The 25,651-nt window shown below is 40.0% G+C and overlaps 1 protein-coding gene across 1 annotated transcript in view; it reads left to right on the top strand.

Annotated features, from left to right (window-relative positions):
- The window catches only part of COMMD1 (copper metabolism domain containing 1), a 58,785-nt gene that overhangs the window by 4,483 nt on the left and 28,651 nt on the right, over positions 1 to 25,651 (top strand). The window contains exon 2 of the mRNA XM_033055854.1: positions 12,738 to 13,019. Within this exon, the coding sequence (XP_032911745.1) occupies positions 12,738 to 13,019 (282 nt within the window). The remainder of the gene's footprint in view (positions 1 to 12,737; positions 13,020 to 25,651) is intronic.

Raw genomic sequence — 25,651 nt, 5'->3', positions numbered from 1 at the left:
TTTTTTTTTCTTGAGGTTAGCTACGGAAAAGTGGTAAATTAAAGAAACGTCATCAGATCTGTGTCCTGATCTATAATAGGTGTGGTAGGCTCTGTATTGCCCAAACAAGAAGCAAATCTCTCTTTCTCTCTCTTCTAATTAAAGTGTTGATTATATCTCTGCAAGCAGAGGTCTGGTTGCTTTGCCCCAGTTGTGGAGGTTGGTGCTACCTGTGTGCTTCTAGAGCAGGCAGGTCAGTACTGGCTCTTCTCATGTCTGGTGCCTGTTGGTTTTAGAATTGCATTTTAAATCTACTAATTGGCAGTTAGTGGACTTCCAGAACAGCATGCTGCTGAGAAGGTTGGATTCCTGCTGATTCCCACTTTCCCATCCAAATGTATGGTTTAGTTTGTTGCATTTGTAGGACTTCTGCAAGCAGGTACATTTTCATCATTAATCACACCATTTTCAAAACAAACAAACCCTGCAGGTGTGATTATTATGTAAGTTACACACACATATATGTGTATCTGTGATCAGCATATTCAGCATATTCACAAACACTGTCACACACAGAAAGGGAAATGTATTGATTATGCTGGAATTCATTATTCCATCCTGATCCCCACGGTGTTTTTCTTGAAACACCTTAACTCTTAACAAGAGTCTACTCTGATTGAAGAACAAGGAGTCAGGTCTTGCCTTTGAAGATCATTATTCCAAATTAAATGCTTCTATTATGCTTAATTAGTATTCATCAAACACATGCTGTATGGAATATGTTTGAAAAGGGAGGACTCCCTTAGGCTTCACATGTAGTTTCATGCCTTTATTTCAGTACCACTAAGGCTCCATTCCCTATTTCCCAAAGTGTGTGGGAGATGCTGAAGAGGGTAATGAAGCTCACTGCCATCATCTCACAGCACTGGTGACTTTCTAGACTACTTTGAGTTGTCCTTCTTGTAAATGTGGGGTTCTGAAAAGGGGAGAACTTGAGCTGTCTTGTCTTCAATTTGATGCATAAAGGCTAAAAGGAAAGGAAAGGCTCAATGCTGAAATTTTGTTATTTATTATATGCTGTAAAAATGGTGTCTGTTACAACTGATGTGAAGGAAGATTAGTTCTTGCTTGCTTCAGGGGCCAAGTGATGGTGCCAAGGAAGTAAAAATATTATTTTCAACCTTACTGTTTTCATGTGAGGCTGCCACAAAGCTGAGCAGATAATAGATCTTGCTGTCTGTCTTTCTTGCCGTCTTTCTTTCTGTCTTTCTTCAGAGGGTGGTTGACACATTGAATAGCAGTCTATCAAAGATGCAGGAGCTGTGGTTTTTACAGGCAGTGAATTTCACAGCTAGTGTATGAAAAGGAAATTTGGATGACACTTACAACTCAACCTTTTTGCAAGTTGAACATCTGAAATTTTTCATTCCTTGTAACACTTAACTACAGTCTTGGCATGATGTAATTTAGATTGTTGACTGTGCTAGTGTGTAGCAACTGGGTGCAGTATATCCAACAACTTATTAAAAATTAAAAAATGTAGTCAAAACAAAAGACTTTGTATGGCTAGAATCTACTTGTATGGCTAGAATTATTTGCAGTTTGAAATCCAGTACTCTGGATTTCTTCCAGTCTGGTGACCAAATATGATGGAGCCTGACTTCTTAAACATTTGGATGATACTTGGTTTTTTCAATGGTTTATTTAATTAAAAAAAAAAAAAAAAATGAAAAGCTTTAGTGGCACAAAAGTACCAGGCACTGCAAATGTTACATGAAGTCCTTTTTCATTGATGTTTTAGTCCTAAAACCCAGTGGGACAGAAGTTGTCAGGTAAGAACATCTGACAGCTTGAGCTGCTGAGTGGCTCCTGTGTCTCCCCAGGAGCCTCCTTGGGCAGGCAGGATTAGCTGCAGCTTCCTGAGAGGGCTCCAAGGTCATCCCTGGGGGATGATTTATTTTATAACAAGGTCAATTGAGTGACTTTATTTAAACACAGGGCCTAGTATAACTAGTTTTTAATTTTATAATGATCATTATCAATGTATGCTTTTACACTATGAATTTTAAGAAAAGGATTTAATTTATGGAGTAAGGAAGAATGAGTGGAACATTGATGGCCTCCATTGTGAAGGATTAAGGGTTCATTATGGGGAAAACCAAACTGACTTGGTTGGTTTGTGGGCTTTGGTTGGCTGGTTTGTTTTGTGTGGTTGTTTTTGTTGGGTTTTGTTTATTTGTTTTGAAGGGAAGACATTTTTGTTTTATATTCTCAATACCTGGAGCTTAAGCACAGTAGTTTTCCATAATTTTGTCCCATTGTGTTTACCAGTCATAAACAAGGAAACCAGATCTTCCTTTACTTATTTTAGCCACCCAACAATTTAAGAATTGGACTGTTTGAACAAAGTAAGTGGGACTTGCCTTTTGCTTTGTTTACAGTGCTGGAGCACCTGGTTCTGGTTGATAGCCCAAGATCTAATTCAGAGTATTCCATCTTTTATAAAGTTGGTAGTTTTTGAATTGTATAGCAAGCCTGGGACTCTCCTCATTCTCAGTTCCCAGTGGAGTTCAGTATCTGTTTATCTGCTGTGCTTGAGGACTGCAAGTTTAATTTTTAAGGGTGACAGTGATCTTGGAATGCATTTTTTTATCCCTCTAATTCTTTGGCATATTCTGTATTTAGCTCTTTACAATGCTGGCTTATATGTGATTTCATGTAAGTACAAACAGACTGCAACAATCTCAGGAAAACAAGGCATAAATTACACTATTCAGAGAAAATGTGAAATAATAGCCAACTTGTCCTAGCAATTGTTAGCCTTAAGTGGTTTTCTAACTATTTAAAAAATATTTTTGTAATCGTATTGTGCATATGTTAATGCATTTCCAAAAGCATGGATTTTTTCACTTCTCTCTCTCTTTGCTAACAGTAAAAAGTGGCAATACAAATATAGTTTGAGCGAATTCTTTGGGGTTTTTTCCAAATAAGGTTAGATTTTTTTTCTTGGTTGAGATGTTTTGGGATCTCTGCCAAAAGATTTCTACCTCAGCTTGGTGGGCAGTTTTTATTTCCTTCCTTTGCAGTCTCTCTAAACTGTGATGCCAGGATTATGAAATACGTTTTGAAGACACTGAAGTAGTATCTGTGCGAAAGGCAAGTAATCAACAGACATTTTTACTCCTTGTCTGACATTTACACACGGCTTTGTTGTCTCTCTTCAGACTGTCACATCAGATGTGCTGTTCTCTCAGACTCTTTTTGCCATTTCTGGTTCAAGAGTAGTTTTTATTCTCTTCTGACAAGCTGTTTGTATAAGTACCTTTTAGTTTTACACAGTCACACATGGCAGAAATATTTTATGTACTTGGATTAGTTGTGATTCCTCTTTTTATTTTTTAACATTTTTGAAGTGAGAAAAATCTTTCTAACTCCCTTTTTCTGACAAAGAGAAAATGGTACATTTGCAATTTATATTTGCTTGGGAACGAGAGTAGGTTTGCTCATTTTATGACATGTCAGGAAATCTATAAAAAGTCTCATAATGAACAGAAAACTAATGAAGCTGTGCAGTTCATGTGGACAAATAGCAGGGAGTTTATTGAATATGCGTAGCTCCCGGATTTGACGGAAAGAAAAAAGCCACGAGAAAAATTAATTAAATTCTTTTTGATGCCATGGGTTGCAGTATCTTGGAGCATTTGATTGCTGAAGTTTTTGGCAGTTGAAGCCCAAAAACGTGAAATCTAAAAGCAGATTTTCAGTACCAAGCAGTTTCCACTGGCGGTTTCCCTGCAAGCTCTGGCAGCAACAATGGTGTGTGGGCAGCAGAGCACTTGGGCTGTGCAGGCACAGGGCTGGGGAGGGGAAAACCCTGATGGCTTGGCCAGCTCTACGGATGGATGGATGGATGGATGGATGGGTGGATTAGATAGCCCAACCTGACAGAGCCATTCTCTCAGGGGTAATCAAAACAGTCATTAGTATTTAATTGGATTCTATTGGAGAATGCTTTGGTTGATGTCTTAGCTGTTTCATCACATCTTCAGCTTTTTTTTCCCCCCCAAAATGTTAATTATATTAGTATAATTATATATTTTTTATTATTATTATTATAAAGATAATTTTTGATACAGGAAATGGCAACTAAGATTTTATGGGCAAGTGAGAGATGGTTTCTTCCAAGCTCCCTGCTTTGGCCTCTGTTCCTGATCAGGTGATTTTTCCAGCAACAGGGATGGAGAGGAAGATTTAGAGAGAAGTTATGATTCCTGTGGTGAGGAGTTTGACCTGCTTTTCCTTTCTCCTTGTAAAGGCTCATGTGTTCACAGTCACCATGGCTGCTGCTGGTTTGGGGAACATGTTTTATGTTTCACTGAGCTGACAGGAGGGAAAACCATTTTCCCTGTGCTGAAAGGAAGCCCTGGTGGCTGGGATCCTGAGAATGGAAGCTTCTCTCTCACCTGTCAGCTCTGTCAACGTGTAATATGAGTTGTCAAAATAGGTGGTGAAGGACCAGATGGCAGAGCACTGTTGGTTGCTTCCTGTGAAGCAGTGTAGTCTGTAAGCTTGTCTCCTTTCCTGGCTGATCCATTTGCCACTCTGAAACTTGTCTGCAGGGTTATGGGCTGAGGCAGGGATGTATCTCTAGCCTGGGCTGGGAGTACAGAAGTCATTCTCCTTCCAGGTAGGAAATGGAATTGCAGCTGCTGCTCAGAGTGGCAATAACAGGTAATGCACAGTAGTGCTGGGAAAGAAGGAAAGCAGAGACTGGGGTCAGAATTTGCCACTAAAAGGGAGTATATGGCCACAGTGGAGGAATGAGACTCATATAGTTCATGTTTTTCACTGCTGGAGCATCTCTGCTGTATGTCCAAATGCGAGCCAAGGGACAGATTAGCTGAGTTAACCATTAACTTTTAAGATGCAGACAATCAAGGTACTCTGAATAGAAGTGGAACCTTAATTCATGATTGTGCTTGGTTCATAATAAAGGAAGTTTGTGCTGATTTCACTGACAGGATCACTGCTTGCAAAGCTCCAATAAGCTCTGCTAATGTCTGGACCATTACTGCACTCAGGGTAGGGCTACAACTTTTTTCTGTCTTCCATGTCTTCAAAATGTGAAGTGCTCCAACTCCTATTTTTAACTCTCCAAATTGAAATGAGATTAAACATGAAGCAGCAGTCCACAGCAGCAAGTAATTTTCCCAGAATGATTGTAGAAACCTGATAAACACAGATCTCTTTTATTGTAAGAGAACAGAAGGGGAGAAGAAAAGGCTAAGCACTTGATCTCCTAAGGGAATGACAGGTCATGTCACTTTGTCTGTCTGTCTTTTCCTGCTTTAATTCCTTCCCTTTTTTTTTCCCTTTTTTTTTTTTTCTAATTTACCATTGGGTATTTTCTGTCCTGTCTGGATTTCTTTCTGCCTTTTATTTACCTCTCTGTCTTTAGCAGTAGTCCATTAAATCACTTTCTTCTGTTGTGGGTTCTTGCTTCTGAATCCAGCTCCTTCAGGACTGAAGAAAAAAATATTTTGGACCAAATAATGTAACTTGTAAAGATCTGTATGTTATCCAAGAAAACAGCTCCCTTCTTCTGAAACAGAGTTCAGGGATCACATGTGTGTGCACATCCATTTTGAAAGAGGTTGAACCTCTCAAACTTGTCTGTAATACAGTTGCATGTTTAAGAACTACTGGAAATGTGACATTTCTTTCCTTCCACCCCAAGTGGCAAAATGCTTTCTAAACCACAGCAAAGAATTGGACTTGACTGGGGAGAAAACTGGTGCCAAAGTCTGGGATTATGTTTTTCTTTGCTGTAATTCAGTAGAGTACATGTCAGGTTGGACAATTTATATTTGTATTTTTAATTTCAGTATGTTTATATTTTTAATCCTCCTATTTCACCCTTGTTGTTGCAAGTATATCTGCTATTAATAGAACTTTCATTTTGTTCCATGTTTTATCTCTCTCCAGCCCATCCAACCTATCTGTGCTCTCTGAGAAGCTCTTTCCAGAGCCTGTTTTTCTTGTATAACTCTTCCTCTTTCTATTTTAAATAATACAAGTAGTTTGAAGAGTTACTCAGGAAGGAAGGGCTGGTGCTTTTTTTTGTGTTTATTGCTTAAAATCCAAGCTCTTAGTATCTACTCATAAGCTGAGTTTGCAGGCATCGTTTGGATACCTACCTATAACTGATGTTATCCGCGGGTGGGCTTGTTCTGATTTTGTTGTTATTGTTTGTTCTTGTTTGGTAAGTGCTGTAAGGCCTAGACAGAGTAGGTCCAGACTGAGTAATCCCGATGATTCTCAGTTTTCCTTCAGCTAAAGATGTTTTCTGGAGTGGGGGAGCCACTTGGAGCTCAGCCCAGCAGGCGCGATGTGACCGCAGGAACACGGCTCAGGTTGCAGCTCCTGTTTTCATCAGCCTTTCATCCTCCTTTGTCATCAAATGCATCTTCACACTGCAGAAAAATGACACCTTCTGCAAATTAATTTGGGAAGTGGTATTTATGGTACTGTGGGTTCAAACAGGTCATTTCTAGCAGCTGCACAGACTCCTGGAGAAAAGATGTGGTCACTTCACATGCTTTTAAAAGCTAATGCTAAGATCTCTTTTGTGTTGTAAGCTAGGTCAAAAGTAGCTGAGTATTCACTCCCCTGTGATTGAACTTTCAAGCAAAAAAATAATTTTAACAGAGAACATAGTTTGGTAAGCTAGTATGCAAAAAAGAAAAAAAAGTTGGTGTTTGGGGGATGTCTGCTTGGTGGGAGCCTGGGAATTGTGGGGGTGAAGATGGAGGAGTCAGTGAAGAAGCATGGAAGTGACCCATTGAGAAGAGTTTTTTCCTTCCATGTGTGTAATTGATGAGTCTGTGTGGAATCAAGCTTAATGAGATCAGGAACACAGGAAGGATGTAATTTTGCCTGAAACTTCATCATCCACACACACATTTTTCCCATCTGCAGTAGCAGTTCTGTAATTCTTGTGTTGGTGTGTGTTGCGAGTCTTCCCATCCAAGAACAAAGCCTAATGAAAATCAGAAGTTGAATTCAAAAATATTTACAAATCTACTGAAACTCTGTTGACCTGGTGAGTGCCTCCTTGGCAAGGAATCAAAAGGTTGGAATAAAAAAATAATTGTTGCAGAAGACCTGTTACATACTAGAAAAAAAGTAAGGGTTTAAACAACATTTATTGACCTCCTAATGGTTCACAGGTTCAGTGGTTCTTTTCTCTTAGCAAGCTGTTTTATTTCACGTTTAGCTTTCACTACAGCTCCATAAGAGGCAAATAAAAGTAATACTGGGACATAGTATGGAATGTGAACAAAAGAATTCGTCTGATCTCACATGAATTTGATGAAGACTTAGAGATGAGGTTATATCTTTCTACTTTGTGGTAGAAATACTAAATGTATTAGGGTCACTTGTGATTTCTGACTTAGAAATTTGTTGGGGGTGGGTAGAAGCCTTTAGTTTTGGGGGATTTTTTCCTGAAAGATTGAAAGATGGATCACCATTTTCAAGTGCAGACAGGCTGCAGGCTGTTGTATCTAATTTTATCTTAATTCTGGTTCTCAGGAGAGCTCTTGGACTGTAATAAACAGTGTTTGTGAGGCACAACCTACCAGCTAATTGAAAACCTCCACTGTCTCCTCCAGAAACGTGGGAAAGTCTTCTGGACTTCTATCCAGGGAACATCTGTGGGAACAGCTCATTTGTTACAGGGCTGGGTATCTCAGCAGCCCTTGGGAGAGTCAGGCTCATACATACAAAGGAAGATCCAGAAATCACAGGGTTGGGAAGATGTTGGATTCCTCCTGTCAGAAGCTGCTTTTGCAGAGGAGCATGCTGAGCTTGAGAAATAGCACAGTGTCAACAGCACTGATGTGCTGTTCTGAGCTGTATCTCTTCCCGTGCAGGAAGCTGCTGTTTGCCCCCAAATCCAGTAAATGTTTTCCTCTGAGGCTGATAAATGAAAGAGCTGCACATTGGTGTTACCCAGAATGGGCTTTGTGTGGTGAAGATGTTCCGCTGAGCGAGGTTCCTTGGTGTGTTCCGCCTGTCTGAGCTGCTCCCACATCTCCCTGCATGCATTCCTGGGGTCTGAGAAATGGCCTTCAAGGTTCTGTTTCTAAAAGCACATGAGAAGGGCTGTGATGCAGGAATAGCCTTTTACCGTGGCTCCCAAAAGCCTGGGGAGGCGAGTTCAGTAGCACAGTCCATGGCACTGAATTGTTTGTTGCCTTGATTTTGGGTTTTCTTTGTGCTCCAGGGTGGCAGTTCTGAGGGTCAGCTGGAGGAAATGCCCCCACATGCTTGTATGTCCAGCTCTTAAAGTTCTTCTGTGATGGTTGACAAGTAATGTTTTATTTCTGAGAATGAAATGTGTTCTTTTATTCCCAGTGGGTTTTACCAATTGTTGTTTCTCACTAGTACTGCGTGCTTGTCAGGCTTTATTTCTCAGAAGAGATAATGAATTTAAGTCTGTTTTCCTGTTCTGTGTACCAGGGCACATGTCTGATGGATCTAATTAGCCTAATACAAAACTCTCCAGATTATCAAATACTGTTTCATTAAGGAAATGGTATTTGAAGTCATATTTTTATTGGCTGAATTGTATTTGAAGACATAGTGGGTATGTGCTGAAGGAGAACACAAGGAGAATTCAGTATGACCAAAACTCTTTCTTGCTGTTCAAAAGCATCTGCCCAGTCTCTGGAAAGGAAAGTGTTGCCAGTCTGAGGGCAGGATTTGTGTGTATATAATGTGACATACTGTCCATAAGCTGTGCTTTCTAGGAGGGAAAAGAAAAAGAATGTTTCATTAAATCACAAAATGCATAAAGTGAGGAAATTTTTAGTATCTAATGGTGCTATCTTACAGACTCTAGTTTTGAAATAGGCTTTTCTTACTTAAACATTTAAGTGAATAGTCATAGTAAAGTTAATTTATGTTTTGCACTGGCACAGAACAGCTGTGATTCTATACATTCTTGAAAGAACTTTTCTGCTTTTTGTTAGTTGAAGATTTTTATGTTGAAATGGTAAATTACTTGTGAATGCCAACAAAAACTGAAATTAGTTGAGAGTATAAAGTCTCTATAACATCATGATGTGTCACTAACGGTGCAGTGACTGAAGCTATGAAAATTATTCGGCACTTTAAGGTCTGTCTGGACTAAGAAATTGGCATTAAAAAGATGTATCACTCTAGATCCAATGCTGACAGTGATTCAGCTCTGGCAGCAGATGAATAAAACAGGTTTCCATACCTTTAAGTTCTGAGAATTTTCTGGTTAGGATGCTGAACTGCACGTGTTGTTTATTCCAGCAGAAACAATCTTCACCATGGCAGTCAGAGCTGAGGGACAGCTGGTCATTGTCCTGGTGGTGATAAATGCCCATCTGAAGCTCCTGGGGTTTAATAGCATGAGAGGGAGATAATTATAATCTGATATATTTTATCTGTCTCTAGTTGTAAGCACAGAAGAACCACTGGTGTTTTAACTTAATCAATTCTTAGAAATATCAATCAGATGTATTCACTATAATTTGATATTCTTTGTAATAAATGAGCATTGTTAAAAGTAATAGAAAGAACTGTTTGTAATGCTATGCAGAATATGACTGGAAATACAGTTTTTGCCAAGTTAAATTAAAACATTTCCCCAAGCTTAAAAAAATTCTGAATTGAGGCCCTTCATATAAGCAATGGAGTAGAACTACATTTGTTTAAAGACTGAATTCTGTAAATGTTCATGCAACAAGAGACCGAGAAGATCAGTAAGGACTTCACATATTCTTTCATTTTTTTTCCCCACAGTGAAATGTTTCCAAGTTAAGATGAAAGAGAATACGAAAATGAGCTACTGTTCTTGTGTGACTTGAAAACCGTTATAGCTGGTGGGATTTGTTGAGGAATTTCAAAGAAAATATATCTCCATTAATTAATATCTTCATGCAGCTGTACCAAAATATAACTCATTGATTGTTTGTACCCACATCTAGTTAATTTTTAAAGGATTTTTTAAGTTGTAGTCATATTTCTAAGAAGAGAGATTGTAGTCTGAATGATGGATTACAAGGCTATAATATTTAAGGTATGCATTGTCTGATAAATACTCCACCAGAATACTGTGTGGTTGTTACCTTTTCAGTTCTTGCCTGTGTGCAGTAGGTTTCTTTTATGTGTAGAGTATAAAACCATCTGTATTGTGTGTATTTGTGCACATGTGTGTATGAGGGAGGTATAAATGATGACTAATTATCATACATGGTTTCCTCCCTCTGGTTTTATGTGGCACTCTTTTGGTAACAAACTACATCGGGTGCTTATAGTACATAAAGGTACTGAGTTTTTAAATGTAGCTCACACCAGACCCTGATTTAATTAATTGTCAATCTCTTTATGATCTTTACCTGGTTGAACTATCCTCTGTGTGCTCTAGTAATATTGGTTTGTGTTCAGTATGCTTAAAATTTCAAGTTTGGTCATAAGCTTCCTCATCCTGATACCCTTCAAAGTCAGATTTATATCACATGTCAAGCACAATAAGGAACTTTGTGTCTGCAATTTTTTATCAGCTTGGAAGGGTACTGCCAAAAATCCTGCTGCATCTTGCAAAAAGGGATATTGTGAAGAGAGTGAGGTTTAAAAAAAAACATCCCAGAGGATTACAAATGTGAAATGCTGGAAGGTTATGAAATCAAGCCTGGTAAAAGGGGTACCTGGTATCACCATGAACCTTTAGGTTCACATGTAACTCAGATGAGCTGTTTTGCCATGACACCTTTGCTTTACTCAGCGTAGAGGACACAGATTGTGTTCCTGGTTTCTGCACAGGAATAAAACAGAAGGCAATTTCCTGCACAGCTGAACTGAGAAGAAAGTCTGCATCTGAACTTGATCTTGACAGGGCTTGCATGAGGTGCTGGGGTCTGTGCTTGTTGATTCACCTGCACTTCTGCCCCCATTCATAAACCAACACAGGAGGAGTGCACGGGCAGTAGCTGGTGTCACACAACACACAAACACAGATGTAGTGATGTGAAAAATACTAAAGCAGAAAATACTCCACACTGCTGTTAGTAGACAGTGTAAGACATGGTTGTAGGAAGGGACTGTAAGTCTGAATAGCTTTTCTTCTGAAAATGAAAAGAAGTGCTGTTTTCACTTCTAGCATAATGCGTTAGTACAGGATAATTACCACTTAAGTTAAATATTTTTTATATAAAGCAGGCAGTATGTACCAATATTTCAAATGCGCTATAGAAAAGCCAGAATGGTGCTCTAGGCAGCTCAGATTTTATAATAAAATCACAGATGCTCCTATTAAGCTGGAGCCTTAATAGAGCTGAGGGTTTACTCATAGTGTTGATTGCCATTTCTTTTCTCAATCACATAACAGATGGCAGCTGATCTATTGTGAAAGCAAGGCAAGGCAGCTCATCCCTCATAAAAAACCACTACAACCACCTCAGTTTTTAAATAAGCACTGCCCAGTTTTGCAGACAGGCACTATGAGGTGCACAGTGTGTGTGTCCAGCCCAAAGCCACACAATGTCACACCCCTGGCTAAAGGAATGAGGCCGTGGCTTCCCTGAGTGCCTGGAGTGCAGCTGTAGCAGTGCCATTGCAAAGAAGATTAAATCAAGGCAAATCCCAAGGACTGGCTGCACTTCACCTTGCTGTGCTCCACGTCAGTGTGTGCTTGGAGGTGTTGTGTGCATTTTGGAGAAGTTGCATCCATTTTGTGTGAAAATGAAGCAAAAGCATCTGCTTGAAATGAAGATGGGGAAACTTAACCACAGTTTCCTCTTTCCACCTCCCATCCTCCTTTCGTGGCCATATATAGTAGCAACTATTGCTGCTTAGGCAATACAAGGCTGTGGATTTATCAGTTTTGAAAAAATAGATGGAAAAACTGGGTATCTATATAAAAAGGGGGTTTTAGGAGTAATAATAATTTCTGTTGCTGCATAATCATTTCTGTTGCTGCTGGGAGGAGGAGTAAATTACCCCTTCCACACCATTGCAAAATACAAATAAAGCCTGACAAAGTGCACCAATTCTCTACAAGAACCTGCAGTTACATTGTGAAGGCTTTTTGGGCCGTATGGATAGAATAATACAGATGAAAAAAATGCAGTAACATTTTGTATTTTGACTCTCCCTTGAAAGACTTGTGCTTTGCTACTGCAGGCCCTGCTTTTCTGGGGCAGCATTTACCAGTTTTGTTTCTGTGTGTGTGGTGTGGAGGTGGCAGATGAAACTGTGGATGTTGCAATGAGCTGGGCTGTCCCTTCACTTGTTTCAGCCCAGGAGCACGCCTTGTTTGTCCCAGCATTCCTGCTTCCTGGCCCATCAGAGCAGCAGTGCAGTGCCAGACCTGATACAGTGTGTGTAGCACTGTCCATTTGGGAATGGCTCTGGCACAGTGGGGAAAGGGCCAGGAGAGGGGGAGAAGCCTCCTTCCTATCCATACCAGTGCTGAATTCCCAAAGGTGCTCCCAGCTCATTGCTAGAGTCAATCCCCTCTCCCCCAGCTGCTGCAAGGCAGGAATCTGGAATAAGTAGTGGACACTTGCAAACTGAGTTTTAATAAAAGGTGTCAGGTTATTTGCATAACCTAGTTTGTTTGTACAACCCCTTTAAGATCTAATATTTGTCAAACCCTAAAGATGTGACCTTTAAATCCTCATTTAAGCAAGCTTTTCCCTTTTACCCCCTTTATTTTCCTGCAGTCAATTGCTTCAGCAGACATGGATTCCAATCAGCTGGAAGCTTTCCTCACTGCCCAAACCAAAAAACAAGGTGGCATCACATCAGATCAGGCTGCAGTCATTGCAAAATTTTGGAAGAACCACCGGACTCAAATCCACGAGAGCCTGATTAATCAGAGCCGCTGGGATAATGTCTTGAAAAACATGAACTGGAGAGTGGACCTGAAGTCACAGCTGAGGCACATTGATCAGATAAACACTCCTGTTGCGATAGTTGAAATGGAACTGGGAAAAAATGGGCAGGTAAGCTTCCTTTTGCAAAATATATAAACCTGATGTAACCGCATATACACTGAGGCATATTACCTATTGCTGAACTCACTGCATCCAAATCAAGCCAGCTGATTCATCACCACTGGCCCTTTAATTGTCTTGAAATTAGGGTCCATCTCTGGATACACAGAAACATTCTGGCTGGTGAATGCAATTTTTGCCTTTTTTTTTATATCTTCGTATATGTATTGACAACTGTCTTTACATTAAGCTTGAAAAGTCAGAGGATGTAGAAATCAAACATGATCCTATAATTTCATTTGTATACCGTGCACTGGAAATTCAATTTTTTCTTTTAATTCAACTCTAAAATTAGTTAAAATATGCAAAGTAGGAGCTGAAAAAGAGTAAAGTTCACAAACTACATTTTAGAACAAATGTGGGGAAAGACTCCTTTTTATTTTACATAATACCCATTCTTATGTTAGAAGTACATCCTTATTACCTGTCACGTTATGCAATCTGGCCTTATCTGCCTGAAAGATATCTATATATAGCTCTATCAGTGCTGAACACTGCCTTCCTTTTTTAATCTTTATAGTCCATAGGAATGTACAGCTAAAGGCACAGCTTCCCATCTTCACACTTTACTGTTGTTTTCTAGCAGGAAATGTCAATTCGGTATCTTTTCTCTCTGCAATGTTTTAGCAAATTTTAAAACCTCATTTCTTAGCAGTAGCTACTGCAAATCATGCCATGAGCTGATTTGGGCATTTTGATGTTAGCAAGGTTCCTTGTATTTCATAGTATTTTAATAGCAAGAGTACCTGAATTAAGAATATCTCAGTCCATACATACGTGCACACACATGGAATATACGTGTGCATAAGAGTGATTGAATTCCAACTGTGTGGCTAAGCCAAGACCTGGATGATCATACATGTGGGATCCTGCAGAGACAGAAGGTATTGTTGGAGTCATTCTGTTAGCTCACTTCCCTTTGCAGTCAGTGGAAGCCGATCCTCCCTGAGCCTTCAGACCAAGACGATAATGGTGTGTGGCTTCAGGTTGTTTCCTAACCTCAAAGAAGTGGAGTTTTCTGCTCAGCATCTTGAGATAGAAGATTATTGTGTTCTATTAGTAGCAAATGGAAAAAAGGTTGCTTTGAATAAAAAGGTTACAGGGAGCACATTATAATGAGTACATTGAGTACTTTAGTGAGCAAATGGGAGAAATACCTACATTCATTAAAAAATGAATCCTGAACTCAGAATTGCTGTTGTGTTTCAGAAGGGGGTTGTGTAGTTAGTGACTCTTGTTTTGAAACTATTTTTTCCCCCAGTAATGGATTTTTACAGTAAGCAGCAAGGACATTTATTTTTCTTTCACCCTCTTCAGAGAGAGTCAGGGGATGTGAATATGGAGGAAGAATACACATTTCTGAGACACTGTAATGTCTCTTACCAAAGAGCCCCACAACCAAATCAAAATTAATTATTTTAGCAATGCCCCTTCATGCTGCCAAGGGAAATGGTTGTGTAAATGCATTTTTGGAACTGCCATCCTTCCCTGAGGATACCAGTGAGCTGTGGCAAGCCTGACGCTTGGTGTGAGTTAAACTGTGACTTACTGAAACAACCATGGAGTAATTAGCATTGTCACCACTCGAGTCAATTTTCATTTATTCTAAGGAGTTCTGGTTTCACATCGCCTTTAGCTGTGGTTTAAATAAGTTCTCTGCTGTAAATCTTTGGGTTGAGGCACTCTGCATCAAGCTGTATGCCCCTGTGATGGGATGAATTTTGGGAAACCACAGGGGTTTGGAATCTTTCTGGAAAGATTGGTCACAGAAACTCCTACCTAGAGGTTGAACGAGTTGTTGCACACTGGATCCAGCCCACTAACTTGAAACTGTCATGTTTTACAGTCTTTGTAAGTATTTTTACTTTATTGTTAGCACATGTCTTCTAAATATCAAGTTTTGTACCTTTGTTAAGTTTAGCAGAGAACATATTTTCTAAAAAGTTGTCAGCCATGGATGGGATTTGGTGAATAATGAAGATCTGGCTTTGAAGAAGAAAGCTGGCTGATGATTCAGGAGTAAATTATTTACAGCAGACTGTTTTCATTTGGACACATGATAACAGGGGAATATACAAGTGTAATGAATTGACATGAATATTTCATGGCTCAACAGAAGCAAAGAAATGCTCTGTAGAAAATGCACCTTTCCAGAAGTCACTCTGATTCTTCTCAGTGTCTCTGGGTTGGATTTAGATCTCTGCCCAGCAGAAGGCCAGGCTGCTTGGTGGAGCATCTGCTCCTTCTGCTTCAATAAATAACTTTGCTTCCTGCTTGCCTTCTTTGAATTTTAGTCAACTCTTTCATGAGGGGAAGACTCTGTGTGTGTGAGACCTGATGTGGTTGGGAATGAGGAATTGGAAGTGACTGGTTCATTAATGCCACAAGACTGAGTTTACGTGAATTTTGTCAAATTCTGTAAACGTTTTCTGACTGGAGAGGAATGTTTCTGGGTTTGAGAATCCATGACAACTTGCATGCATTAATTCTTGATAGCCTTGCCATTACTGATAAGAGAAAAAAAAATGAACCCTTTTCCCTAAATGCTCTTAAAAACACTTCTAATGAGGAACATTTGAAAATACCATGCTCCAAACTTCACAAAATTGGATTCAGGTCTGTAAGCTGGAGTTTGAACTCTTCTTCAGTAAAGATTTTACAGCAACATTAAAAGTTTCCTTTACGCTGGTGTCGTAGTCTTTGTAGATTCTGGTTAAAGGCAGATGAACATGCTAACCATCAGCTTTGAAAGCCCATTTTCTTTTACAATATGACTAAAAATAAAATGATAAAGCAGTTGCACTTCAGCCTACATTTACCTTTATCTTGTGATATTTAGTGCTCATCAAAGCCGGTTCATTTTTGCCTTTTCAACAGCTCAAATTTTCTTTGGCACAATGGTTTTATCCTCTTGTGTTTTTAACCTACCTTACTGGCTTTCTCTTACAGCGTCTATAGCTACCTGCCCCCTTCTTTGTGTCCTTTTTTATCTTGTTCTCCCTCTCTGAGCAGGTCTGTAAAGCTCTTTTGGCATGAAATTTCAACCAGATGTGAATCTGCTCAGAGGGATGGGAGAGTGAACTGGAGCATCCTCCTTCCCATGCCCTTCCTGCCCCTGCACCAGCCCTGCTCCACATGGTGGGCAGCCACTGCTGTGCAGTGTTGGCTTACCTGCACATTTCTGTCTCAGATTTATACCTGACCTTGTCATTGATAGAAAATTAATGCATTGGTTTTGCACCATGGCTTGGGCACTAAGATAATATTTTAACTTGTGTTCTGGACTTCATCATGTTATTTTCCTCATGAGATGTGCCTCTCCCCTGGGGCTGTGGTCCTACTGTGGGCTGATCTACCAATAAGTTTTACTTTCTTTATATAAATACATAGCATTACATGTTTTGCAGTTTAATGCCTGAGACTGATCAGATATCACAGATTAGCTGAGAATTTGTTCTTGGCTTTTTTTGCTTTAACTTATTTACAGAATGGATATTTCTACATACATTTCAGTGTTTAAGATACCAGTAATCCATGTAATATCACTTCTCCTGGGGCTTTGTTGGATCTTAAAGCATGTTTTATGATCAAAGAGTATTTTCTGCCCTAGTTTAACATGAAGCTGGGATTCTACCACAGGATTCTTCCCAGAAAGACCTGAGATAATCACATCAGGATTATGGATTAAAGGGTTTTTCCCCCAAATACTGTATCTCTCTTCTCTTGCCTTTTCTAAAAGCATCTACCTGACAGAGGTGTCATAACAATACAGTAGGTAAATGCCACAAATTCCAAAAGCTACATACAAGGTAAGAAATTGGGATCATTTATTTCAATGTTAAGGGCAAACAGCAGCCTTTCATTCCATATATTTCTTCTGGTCTGAAATCACCAGGGATATGTATCTTCATAAAAAACAAGTATCAAACATTAGCAACAGCCTTTTCAGTGAAATTCTAATATTCAATACTTTAAACTCTCCCCAGTGAGCTAAAATACCTTCTGATGAAAGGACTTGCTAGGTGAAGTGCATCTTTGCCAGTGCAACAGCATACTTGAGGTTGAAAAAGTAGGAACTGTCAGCTGGCAGTTCACCTGCTGTCTGCTAGTGGCTGGGTCCAGACCCTTGTAATTCAGAGAAAATAATACTAATTCAGGTAATAATTCTCTTAGTTCATGTATGGAAAGAGTTCATAAGGAGTGTAGACAATTGTCGTGTGCTATATGTAGGAGATAAAAAGCTACCAGTATTTTGAAGATCTGGAGCTTGACATTTCATCAAGTTTTAGTTGCAATGACTATAAAGATTTAATTAATGTATTGGGAAGGAGTGAAGTAGGTCTCAAAGTTAACTTCTGGCAAATTAATATTTTTTTTCTGATTTGTTAATTATATCTACACAAATTTAGGCTAAAATTTCTATCATCTGTGCTATAAGCAAATTGTATTTATTTTTAGCATTCACACATGAACATGCTTTCGCGATGTAGTAAAAAAATCTTAGAATTTATCATCTATAAAACTCATTCCCTTTCTGGGAGTACAGACTGAGCACTGCTGAGGATGTGGTGGTGTTTTGTGCATTTTTCTAAGCCATTTTTCTCTTGGCTTTTGTCAGGTACAGTTATCCCCAGCCATAGCTGTTGCTGCTGCAGGGAGGTCAGACCAAGAGAACATCAGGAGTAAACTCATGCCATAGGGAGGAAGGATTATGGCTGCTCCTGCTTTTGCCTCTGTGTGACTCCAGGTCAGGCTGCTTCAGAGATATGACTGAAAATAGCCCCAGATAATGGATCTCCTGTCTTTTTTATGTAGGATCTGTTTGAAAAGGCAGATTGCTTTTTGTAGGGTATCAGTGTGGGCAAAGTGATGCGTGGGGAGATGAAAAGCAGCTCCAGATACCCAAAGCAAAATAATACCAGCCTGGCCTGCAAAGAGGAAGGAAAAGCAACCACCAAACCATTTTTCCTTTCCAGCCAAAATCTGTCTTAATCTTTGTAGCTATTAACATCATCAGAAACAATGTTCCAGTCGAAAATGGAAAAGCATGGGCATTTAGAAGCCAAATTAATCAACTTAACCCCAATGGGCTTAATATTTTTATGTGATTAAAATGATAGAATCTGGTAAGTATGAGTCAGTTGGAAAAAAAATCACCTTTATGGCCGAGCTGAAAGTAATCATTTGAGCTTTTGTTCACCTTGGAAATTTATGAGCTGAAGGGAACAGTTACATAAGGGAAGTACAGCGCAAAAGCAAATAAAAAATGGAGAGGGCAGCAGGTTATTCAGCACAGAGGAAACAAACACAGTTGACTGACTTAACTCAGTTATTTACTTAATCCTCTGCATGGTACTCTCCTGCTTCGACAGGTCAATTTTTGTCACCTTCTTGGAGTGGAGAGAAACTTGGGGAACAAGAAGAGAATTTTATTATTTGTGGTTCTTGGGATGTGGAAGTGTAATAAGTATGTTAAGGAGATAAGAGCATTAAATGGAGGTATTAAATAACTGTCTGACTCAAACTGTCACTTTTCCACTGGGTATATTTGACGGAATTTTTTCTCCATCCTACAAAGCAAGGATATTCTGTAATCAGTAGTGCTGACAGTTTCCATTCTGGTTTATTTGTGCCCTGTATATGCAGATGTGCAAGTGCACACATACTCTTGTATTCCCTGTCTTTACTCTGGAGCTGGATTTGTTGAAGTAATTAAATAGAATAAGTTACCTGGGATATAAACATTTTTGATTGTAGCTGAGCTCAGGGTGTTAGAGGGGAAATTCTGCATTAATTGAAGGTGAGCTGTAGGAAGCCAGGAGTGATGCCTATTAACTGCCTTTCAACTGTCTAAATTCAGATTCAGTCCTGGACCCTTGAAATTTTTACCTTCTCAGGTCTTGCACGTTATGTCAGAGGACTTGCAATGTGTTATATATGATATCAACAAAGATTTTGCAATCTAACCTCAATGTGGCATTCACACACAGCAATAAAATGTGGGATAGCTTTGATGAAATGTCCTCCAGAGCATCTCCTGCAGCCTTGAGAAACAGATTGCAGTGAAGGGGAAACTGGGGTCAAGTGACCTGGCTGTTGAAAGTTGTCCCAGCAAAAGTGTTTTACCACATGCCTTTGCTTGGAGCTGGCTCTACAGAGTCAGAGACCCCAAAGGAATTGTTGTTTGAGGCAGGGCAGTTTCTATGTGACGCTTGCACTACTGTTGTGTAAATAATCACAGGCAGTCCCACTGTCTGTGCAGTTCCCCACCACCATGGACTTGGGGCTGTGTGGAGAGTGTCTGCAAACATGCAAATTAAAGCACTGCATTTGCACAGAGTGCCACATGCAGACTGGCACCATTTGGCTGCATGACCTTACAGCAAAGCCAGTCTGTAATTGAGGTGAAATGTAATTGAAGGACCTAAAATTGTAACCTCCACAAGCATGTTTTTAACAGAAGTCAAAAGTTTTGTGTGATTCCTGAAAAACATTTTTAAAAGGGGAAATTTCTTTGCTGTAGAGCCTGTATACAGCAAATCAAAGCCTCTTAGCTCTGTTCGGGTGGTGTTGTCCATCTGTGTTCTTCAGAGGACTTGGATATCAACATTAACAAGTCATTTGTTCTTAGGAAGCTCAGGGAAAAAAGGAGTTGTTATGAACATAAGTGCCCACTGCATTGGCTGACAAAGCATCTTGTTTTTACAGGCCTAGCTTGGCCAAATAGATTTAAAATTGTTGTTTTGCCAGTTGGCCAGCCTTGCCCCTCTTTATACTATGCCACATTGCAGCTGAGAAGTGCTTTGGAGATCCTTTCAGGTTTATCATGATCTCTTTTGAGATCTCTGAACATTAGCATTCAGGGTATAATTATTTATAGTTATAATTATTTGTTAATTTATTTAACCTGTTCTTTAATTTAACCTGTTAATTAATTTATTTTAATTAGGAAGAGCTACTGCAGAAGAAGATATTAGAAGATACAAAAGGCAAAAGCTGGCACATAACTGGGGAGAAACACTTGTAGAACATTGCATTCTTTTTGTAGCTTAATCCTTTGGATTATCTTTTTCTATCTTAAATATATATGTGTATGTATATATATTTATGTACTTTTCATAAAAGATGGAACTTGCACAGTTTTTGCTGTGCAAGAATTGATGCAACAGAAGAAATAACACAGCCCACAGTGGCAAAGCAAAATCCCTTCAGTTCATGGCTAGTTCTCAGTGTTATCTTTTCATTGAGCAGGTATTTTCATTCTAGTTTCTGCAAACTAGGGTGGGAAATTTCCATCCTTCTGGAGCCTCTACTCATCCTAGTTAAAGATGAGGAAAGATAAACATTTTTTTTCCTTTTCTTTTCCCCTTATCATTCTGTTTACCAACTCTCTGACAGAGTGATTCCACAGGTACCTTGCTGGAATCTGCTGGTGTGAAAAGCTGTCCTTGGGAGTAGGTTGCTGAGCTTTAAGGCTGAGGTGCTATTGGCCCCCTGCAGAGAAATGCAGTTAATCACCATGTGAAACACTTGGAATGCTAGCACCCTGTCTGGATAAAAGCAGGCTCTCCTGCTGCAGTTGCTCTTGCTGTTACAAACCATGAGCAGAGTTGCCTAGGGACTTCTAGAGGCCAGCAGAGAACTTTTGGGAGAGGTTCATGCCCCTTCCCAAGGTAGGGAAGGGAAGACTGTAGGAAACAAAGCCTTTTTTTTGCAGATTCTTTTACCTCTATATTAAATGAATTTGTCTGCTCCTTGGTATGCTGGCTTCATCTTGTTAAAATATAGACTGAAAGAAAGGCAGTAAATGGAACTGCCACAGATCACACGTGGGTTTGAGAGGATGATTTTGATATCAGGTCTTTTCCTTGCTGTGAGGTGGACTTGAAAAGTTCCTGCTTGTCCTCAGCCTTGTGCTGCCCCAGCAGTGACGTGTTCATGGAACTGAAAGTGGCTGAGTGAGTCCAAATGAAATTCTTTTGTTCCCTACCCATCCTTTTTTTTTTCCACCCACATGATTTTTAGTGTGGATCAATTTATTGAGGGCAAAATTGAGCAAAAGATATTGAGGTCTCTGTCTTGCCTTGAAAAAATGCTCATTTAAGCATACATGTTGAAAGAGCCACCATTTTCAAATATAGCTACTGATCTCTTGAACAGAAATGAAGCAGCTCTCCTTGAATGCTGAGGATAACTTCTCTGAAGTGCCAATTTTTCTTCCAAGAATGGAGGAGGAATAGAAAATGAGAGGCTGTTGGATGAGTTTTGTATTGTGGAGTTCATCTGGAGAAGGGTGGAAAAGGTATCTGCTATGGAGATGATCTAAAAGGATATCTGGAGGTGGGAATCTGCACAGATTGCAAGAACAGAGAATCTTGCTACTTTAACAGCATTGATATTCTTTGTTTCTAGAAACTTTCTCAGCTACATAGATTTGTGAGCAGTAATGGGAAACATGATTGAAATACTGGTCCTATTCCTTGCCTGGTTATTTTGTCTAGTGTTAGTGGAAAATGTGGTGAGCTGAGCCACAGCTTGGCTGAGTTGCCTGAAGTGATCCTGTAAGTCTGGGAGCAGCAACAGAGTCCTGACAGCTTTAACAAATAAACTCATTTATTGTTCAGGGAGTTTTTTTTATTCAATGGTTACAAGAGGTTGGTTGGTGTTGACAATTTCATCCTCAAAATAGCTTTCTCTGTTTCCTTGCATGCATCTGGTCCGATTTTTTTTTCTTTTTGCTTGTTTTGAAAATACTGAGGCAGTGGGTGAAGCATAGGTTTTCCTGCTTTTCTCTGAAAGGAGATGGTTGGGAAGAGATCACTGGCAAGTGCTTTTGGTTAAGACATCATTGTCCTATATACCACTTGAGGAAATGACTACTTTGAATGTAATTCCTGGAGCAAATCCTCTTCATTTAGGAAGAGATTATAACTTACAAAAGATACAAGACAGTCCTTTGATTAAGAAACCTCTTGCAGCTGTAATTTTGCATAGACCTTGACACAAGGGGTTTTTTTTCTGTCCTCCTTTCAAATTATCAGTTGCAAAACTCCACAGAGATAATCAGACATGCAAATCTTCAATATATTTTTAGTTCAACTCACTGATGTATATTCATTAATATGTTAATATGACAAGGAAAGCATCATTTAAATTGCATATGCTTAATTTGGTTAATAAATGCTTGAAATACAGTCCCAATTTAAAAGTATCTGTACTTGATACCAGTTTTTCAGAGATTTTTTCCCCCTTTTGAATCACAAGGAGAGTATAAAACCTCTTGTTTTATGTATAGAAATAACTTTGTGGTGCTTTTTACCCTGACCATGCACAACTAAAGGACTTCTGTGCTGGGAATCAGTGCTCCTTGTACTCATTGTCACATTCCTGATGACTGAATTATAATCAATTGCGTCAGTGGAGATCTAGTGAGGATTGTGGTATTGTAATTTGAGTTCCCAGGCTGCATTAGGTGGAGCTAGATAGGCAGATAGAAGATGAAAAGAGCAGAGTTTCCTCGTGTTCAAATATGGCCAAGCTCCACCAATGCAAATCAGGAATGTGCTTGCCCTCTATTTAATTTGCAGTGGCCTAACTAAATGAGACACAAATTACTACTGGAATTAGAATTAGACAGCTTCTGAATCTTGGTTGAACATGCAAAGCTGCTGTGTATCCTGACTTTTTTTAAACCCCTGAAGTGGTGTTTGAATGTTTACAGGCAATAAACTTTTCAGTCAATTGATTCCATTTCTGTTGAATCACCCTCAAAAGTGAAGCTGTGCTTTAAGGACTATTAGAAAAATTTCATTCCATTTAACCTGTAAATATGCCACAGGACATGAGAAAATGAGTTTGGTAATTGCTTTTCTTTGGAAGACTTCAGCCTGAAAGGCAGCATCTTAAAAGGACTCAGCACTGAGGAGAGTCTCTAATGTATCCAGTTAGAGCCAGTTGCACTGGCCTGACTTCCTTGGTCTGAAGTAATGAGGTGTGACAGATCATGAGTGCAGTGCATCATGGTCAGGACCAATAACTCCTTTCAGAAAATTACATTTCTGCTCTAAGCAGTCGTTTTGAGTTATCTGCAGCTAATTGTAAACCACTTGCTTTTATGGAAATGGAACTCTCATGTTTCCCAGTAAATATCACCGTGATGCTCTGAGACAGCTATGAAGTGCAACTGTCTGGGAGAAAGCTCAAGTCTGATCAAATTTAATTAGACTGGAACCTGTTCCTGCCTACAAACATCTTGATTATAGGAAGGGAACAAACATGCCACTTGACAGAATTGGTTTTGTGATAGCTACTGCTGTGAGAACGTGAAAAAGAGGTGTTGATTCACATGCTCCTGCTCACTGAAGATTGAGCTGAACAGTGAGCTGTGTCTGCATCCTGCTGGTCACCCAGAGCTCACCAGTGAGGAAATGGAGAAACCCAGGCTGCTTGAGGGAATGATAAATCTGTCTGCCCTGGACTATTCCCTCAAAGAATATGGACTCCAAAGGAAAGCAAGCATTACTAGGTTAACTTTAGGAGCCTAAGGTTTGGTGTGCTAGATTTCACCCTCTATCTGAACTGCTTAGTGATTAATGTAGCTTGACATCTCCTCTCAAATGAGTGGTATGGATAAAACCTCATCACTTTGTTCAGCTGAGGGCAGTGGAGGCAAACTGCCTCAGTCTTCATTTTTTAGGAAGCAAAAACAGAAAAGAAATGTAGCACCTCCCATTACACTGTGGGAAGTGTAGTTGAGTGAATGTTATTAAACTATCAGCCAAAGAAATGCAGGCTGCTGGGTGAGAGACCTGTATTTGCATTAAATCAAAACTCTTGGGCTAAAAATTAATGCAAGTTATAAATAAAATTATAAAGAACACCTCTTTAAATGTGAGTTTCTTTTTTAAAGTCATATTGAACAAGCACTGAGTTTACTGAGCGTAAGTACTTAGAGGTTTAAGCACACAGAATGCTTTGCATGACAATTAACAGCATGGATAAACTGATCCAGGAGCACTGAAATATGTCATGGTCTGGATATGAGGTGGCTGAGCCACTTTGCTTCCTGACACTTTCCTCTGCAAATGCACTAAGTCCAGCTGGGTGGATGCTAAGGGAGAGGAAAGACAATATCTGCAGCTGAGAGCAAGGGTTTGAAAGATGATGGACAAATGGATCAGTTTCAAGGGCTCAAAGCTGCTCTCTGGGGAAAGAGGCAGTGAAGAAAAGAAGAGGTTTGTTTTTCCAGAACTTGGAGATCAAAAGGACTTGCTCAGCTCTGAAGGGGACTGTTGTCCAGAGCTGCTGGAGGAGAACTGAGGTTGGGGGACTTGGGTGTTAAATGGTGCTGTCACATCCCAGTGACCTCTGGGTGGTCTGGGGGATGTTGGCTTGCTTGCAGAAGCTACCTGGTTGGAAAACTGTGTTCAGCAAATCTTTGTGTTTTGTCCTGAACCACTGACTTTTGCTCTGAGCAGGCAGTACTTCCTTTCAAATAGCATTGGATGTTGCTGTTCTCCAGCATTGCTTTTTGGAAGGGGCTGTGAGAGGTGGGATGCTGTGCCCCAAGCCTGGTCCTTCCTTCTGCCCCTTTTGCATGACACCGTGTCGAGCTCTCCACGAACTCTTCTGGCTCCCAGGAGAGATTTCAGCTCCTGCTTTTCCCTCAGGGCAGCATGCAGAGCTCCTGGCCAGAGGGCTGAGGATGGCCAGTGCCTTTCTGAGCCAACAGGGAGTATGAGATCTGCTGCCAGCCAGGAGTTACATGTGACTTTAAATACTTGTGCTCTAGGTCAGCCTGGCTCATCATGTTCCATCCTAGTGACTGCAGTGTCCACAGCCTCGTGTCCTCTCAGAGGTCAGGGCTGGGCTTTCTCCTGAGGACAGGGAGTTGTCACCAGGCCTCTCCCTGTGCTGCCTTCCCCATTTGGCAGCATTCCCTGCCTGAGCACGGCTCCTCCGCTCCCTCCTTTCTTCTGTGCCCTTTGCTTGGCTCTGCTTGTGTATTTGTTTTCTCTCCCACACTGACTCTGTTTCATTCACTGCCCAGAATAATAAGAGGTTTGTTGGAAGGGTGCTGCTAAGTAATTTGTCTTCTTCATTCATTCTCTATTTGTTTAATGTTTGTTTTTGCCGTGCTTTGAATACAAAATTATTAATTTCATCGTCGTTTATTTCAATAGTATTTATTATTGTGGAGGCTCCTACACAACCCCTCTTACTGCCATAAAAATCTCATAAATGAATACTTACAATCAGTTATGATAGTATTTTAATTTCCATTTCAAGGATACAGTCTGAAGGCAGAGAACACAAACAAAAGGATTTCCATTAATTCTGGTGGCCGGTGTGAAAAACCCTCAACCCAAGTTCCCAGAGTGCAGAGCCTTTGTGGTATTGCCAGGGTACATCTCTGGCAGTGCAGCCATGGCATTGATGGACATCAGTCCTGCAAACCAGTCCCCAGGCACCTCTGACTAAGCCTGGAAAAAAACGTGAAACACACGTTAGTGAGTTATCACCTGGACAAATGTTGGCTTGGGCCTCCTTTGTGCACACAAGAGCATTTACCTGTGGGCAGA

This window comes from Catharus ustulatus, chromosome 3 (genome assembly GCF_009819885.2).
Source record: "Catharus ustulatus isolate bCatUst1 chromosome 3, bCatUst1.pri.v2, whole genome shotgun sequence".
NCBI classification, from domain to species: Eukaryota; Metazoa; Chordata; class Aves; order Passeriformes; family Turdidae; genus Catharus; species Catharus ustulatus.
Note: the sequence above shows the minus strand (reverse complement) of the source record. Positions and strands in the feature narration are given on the sequence as shown.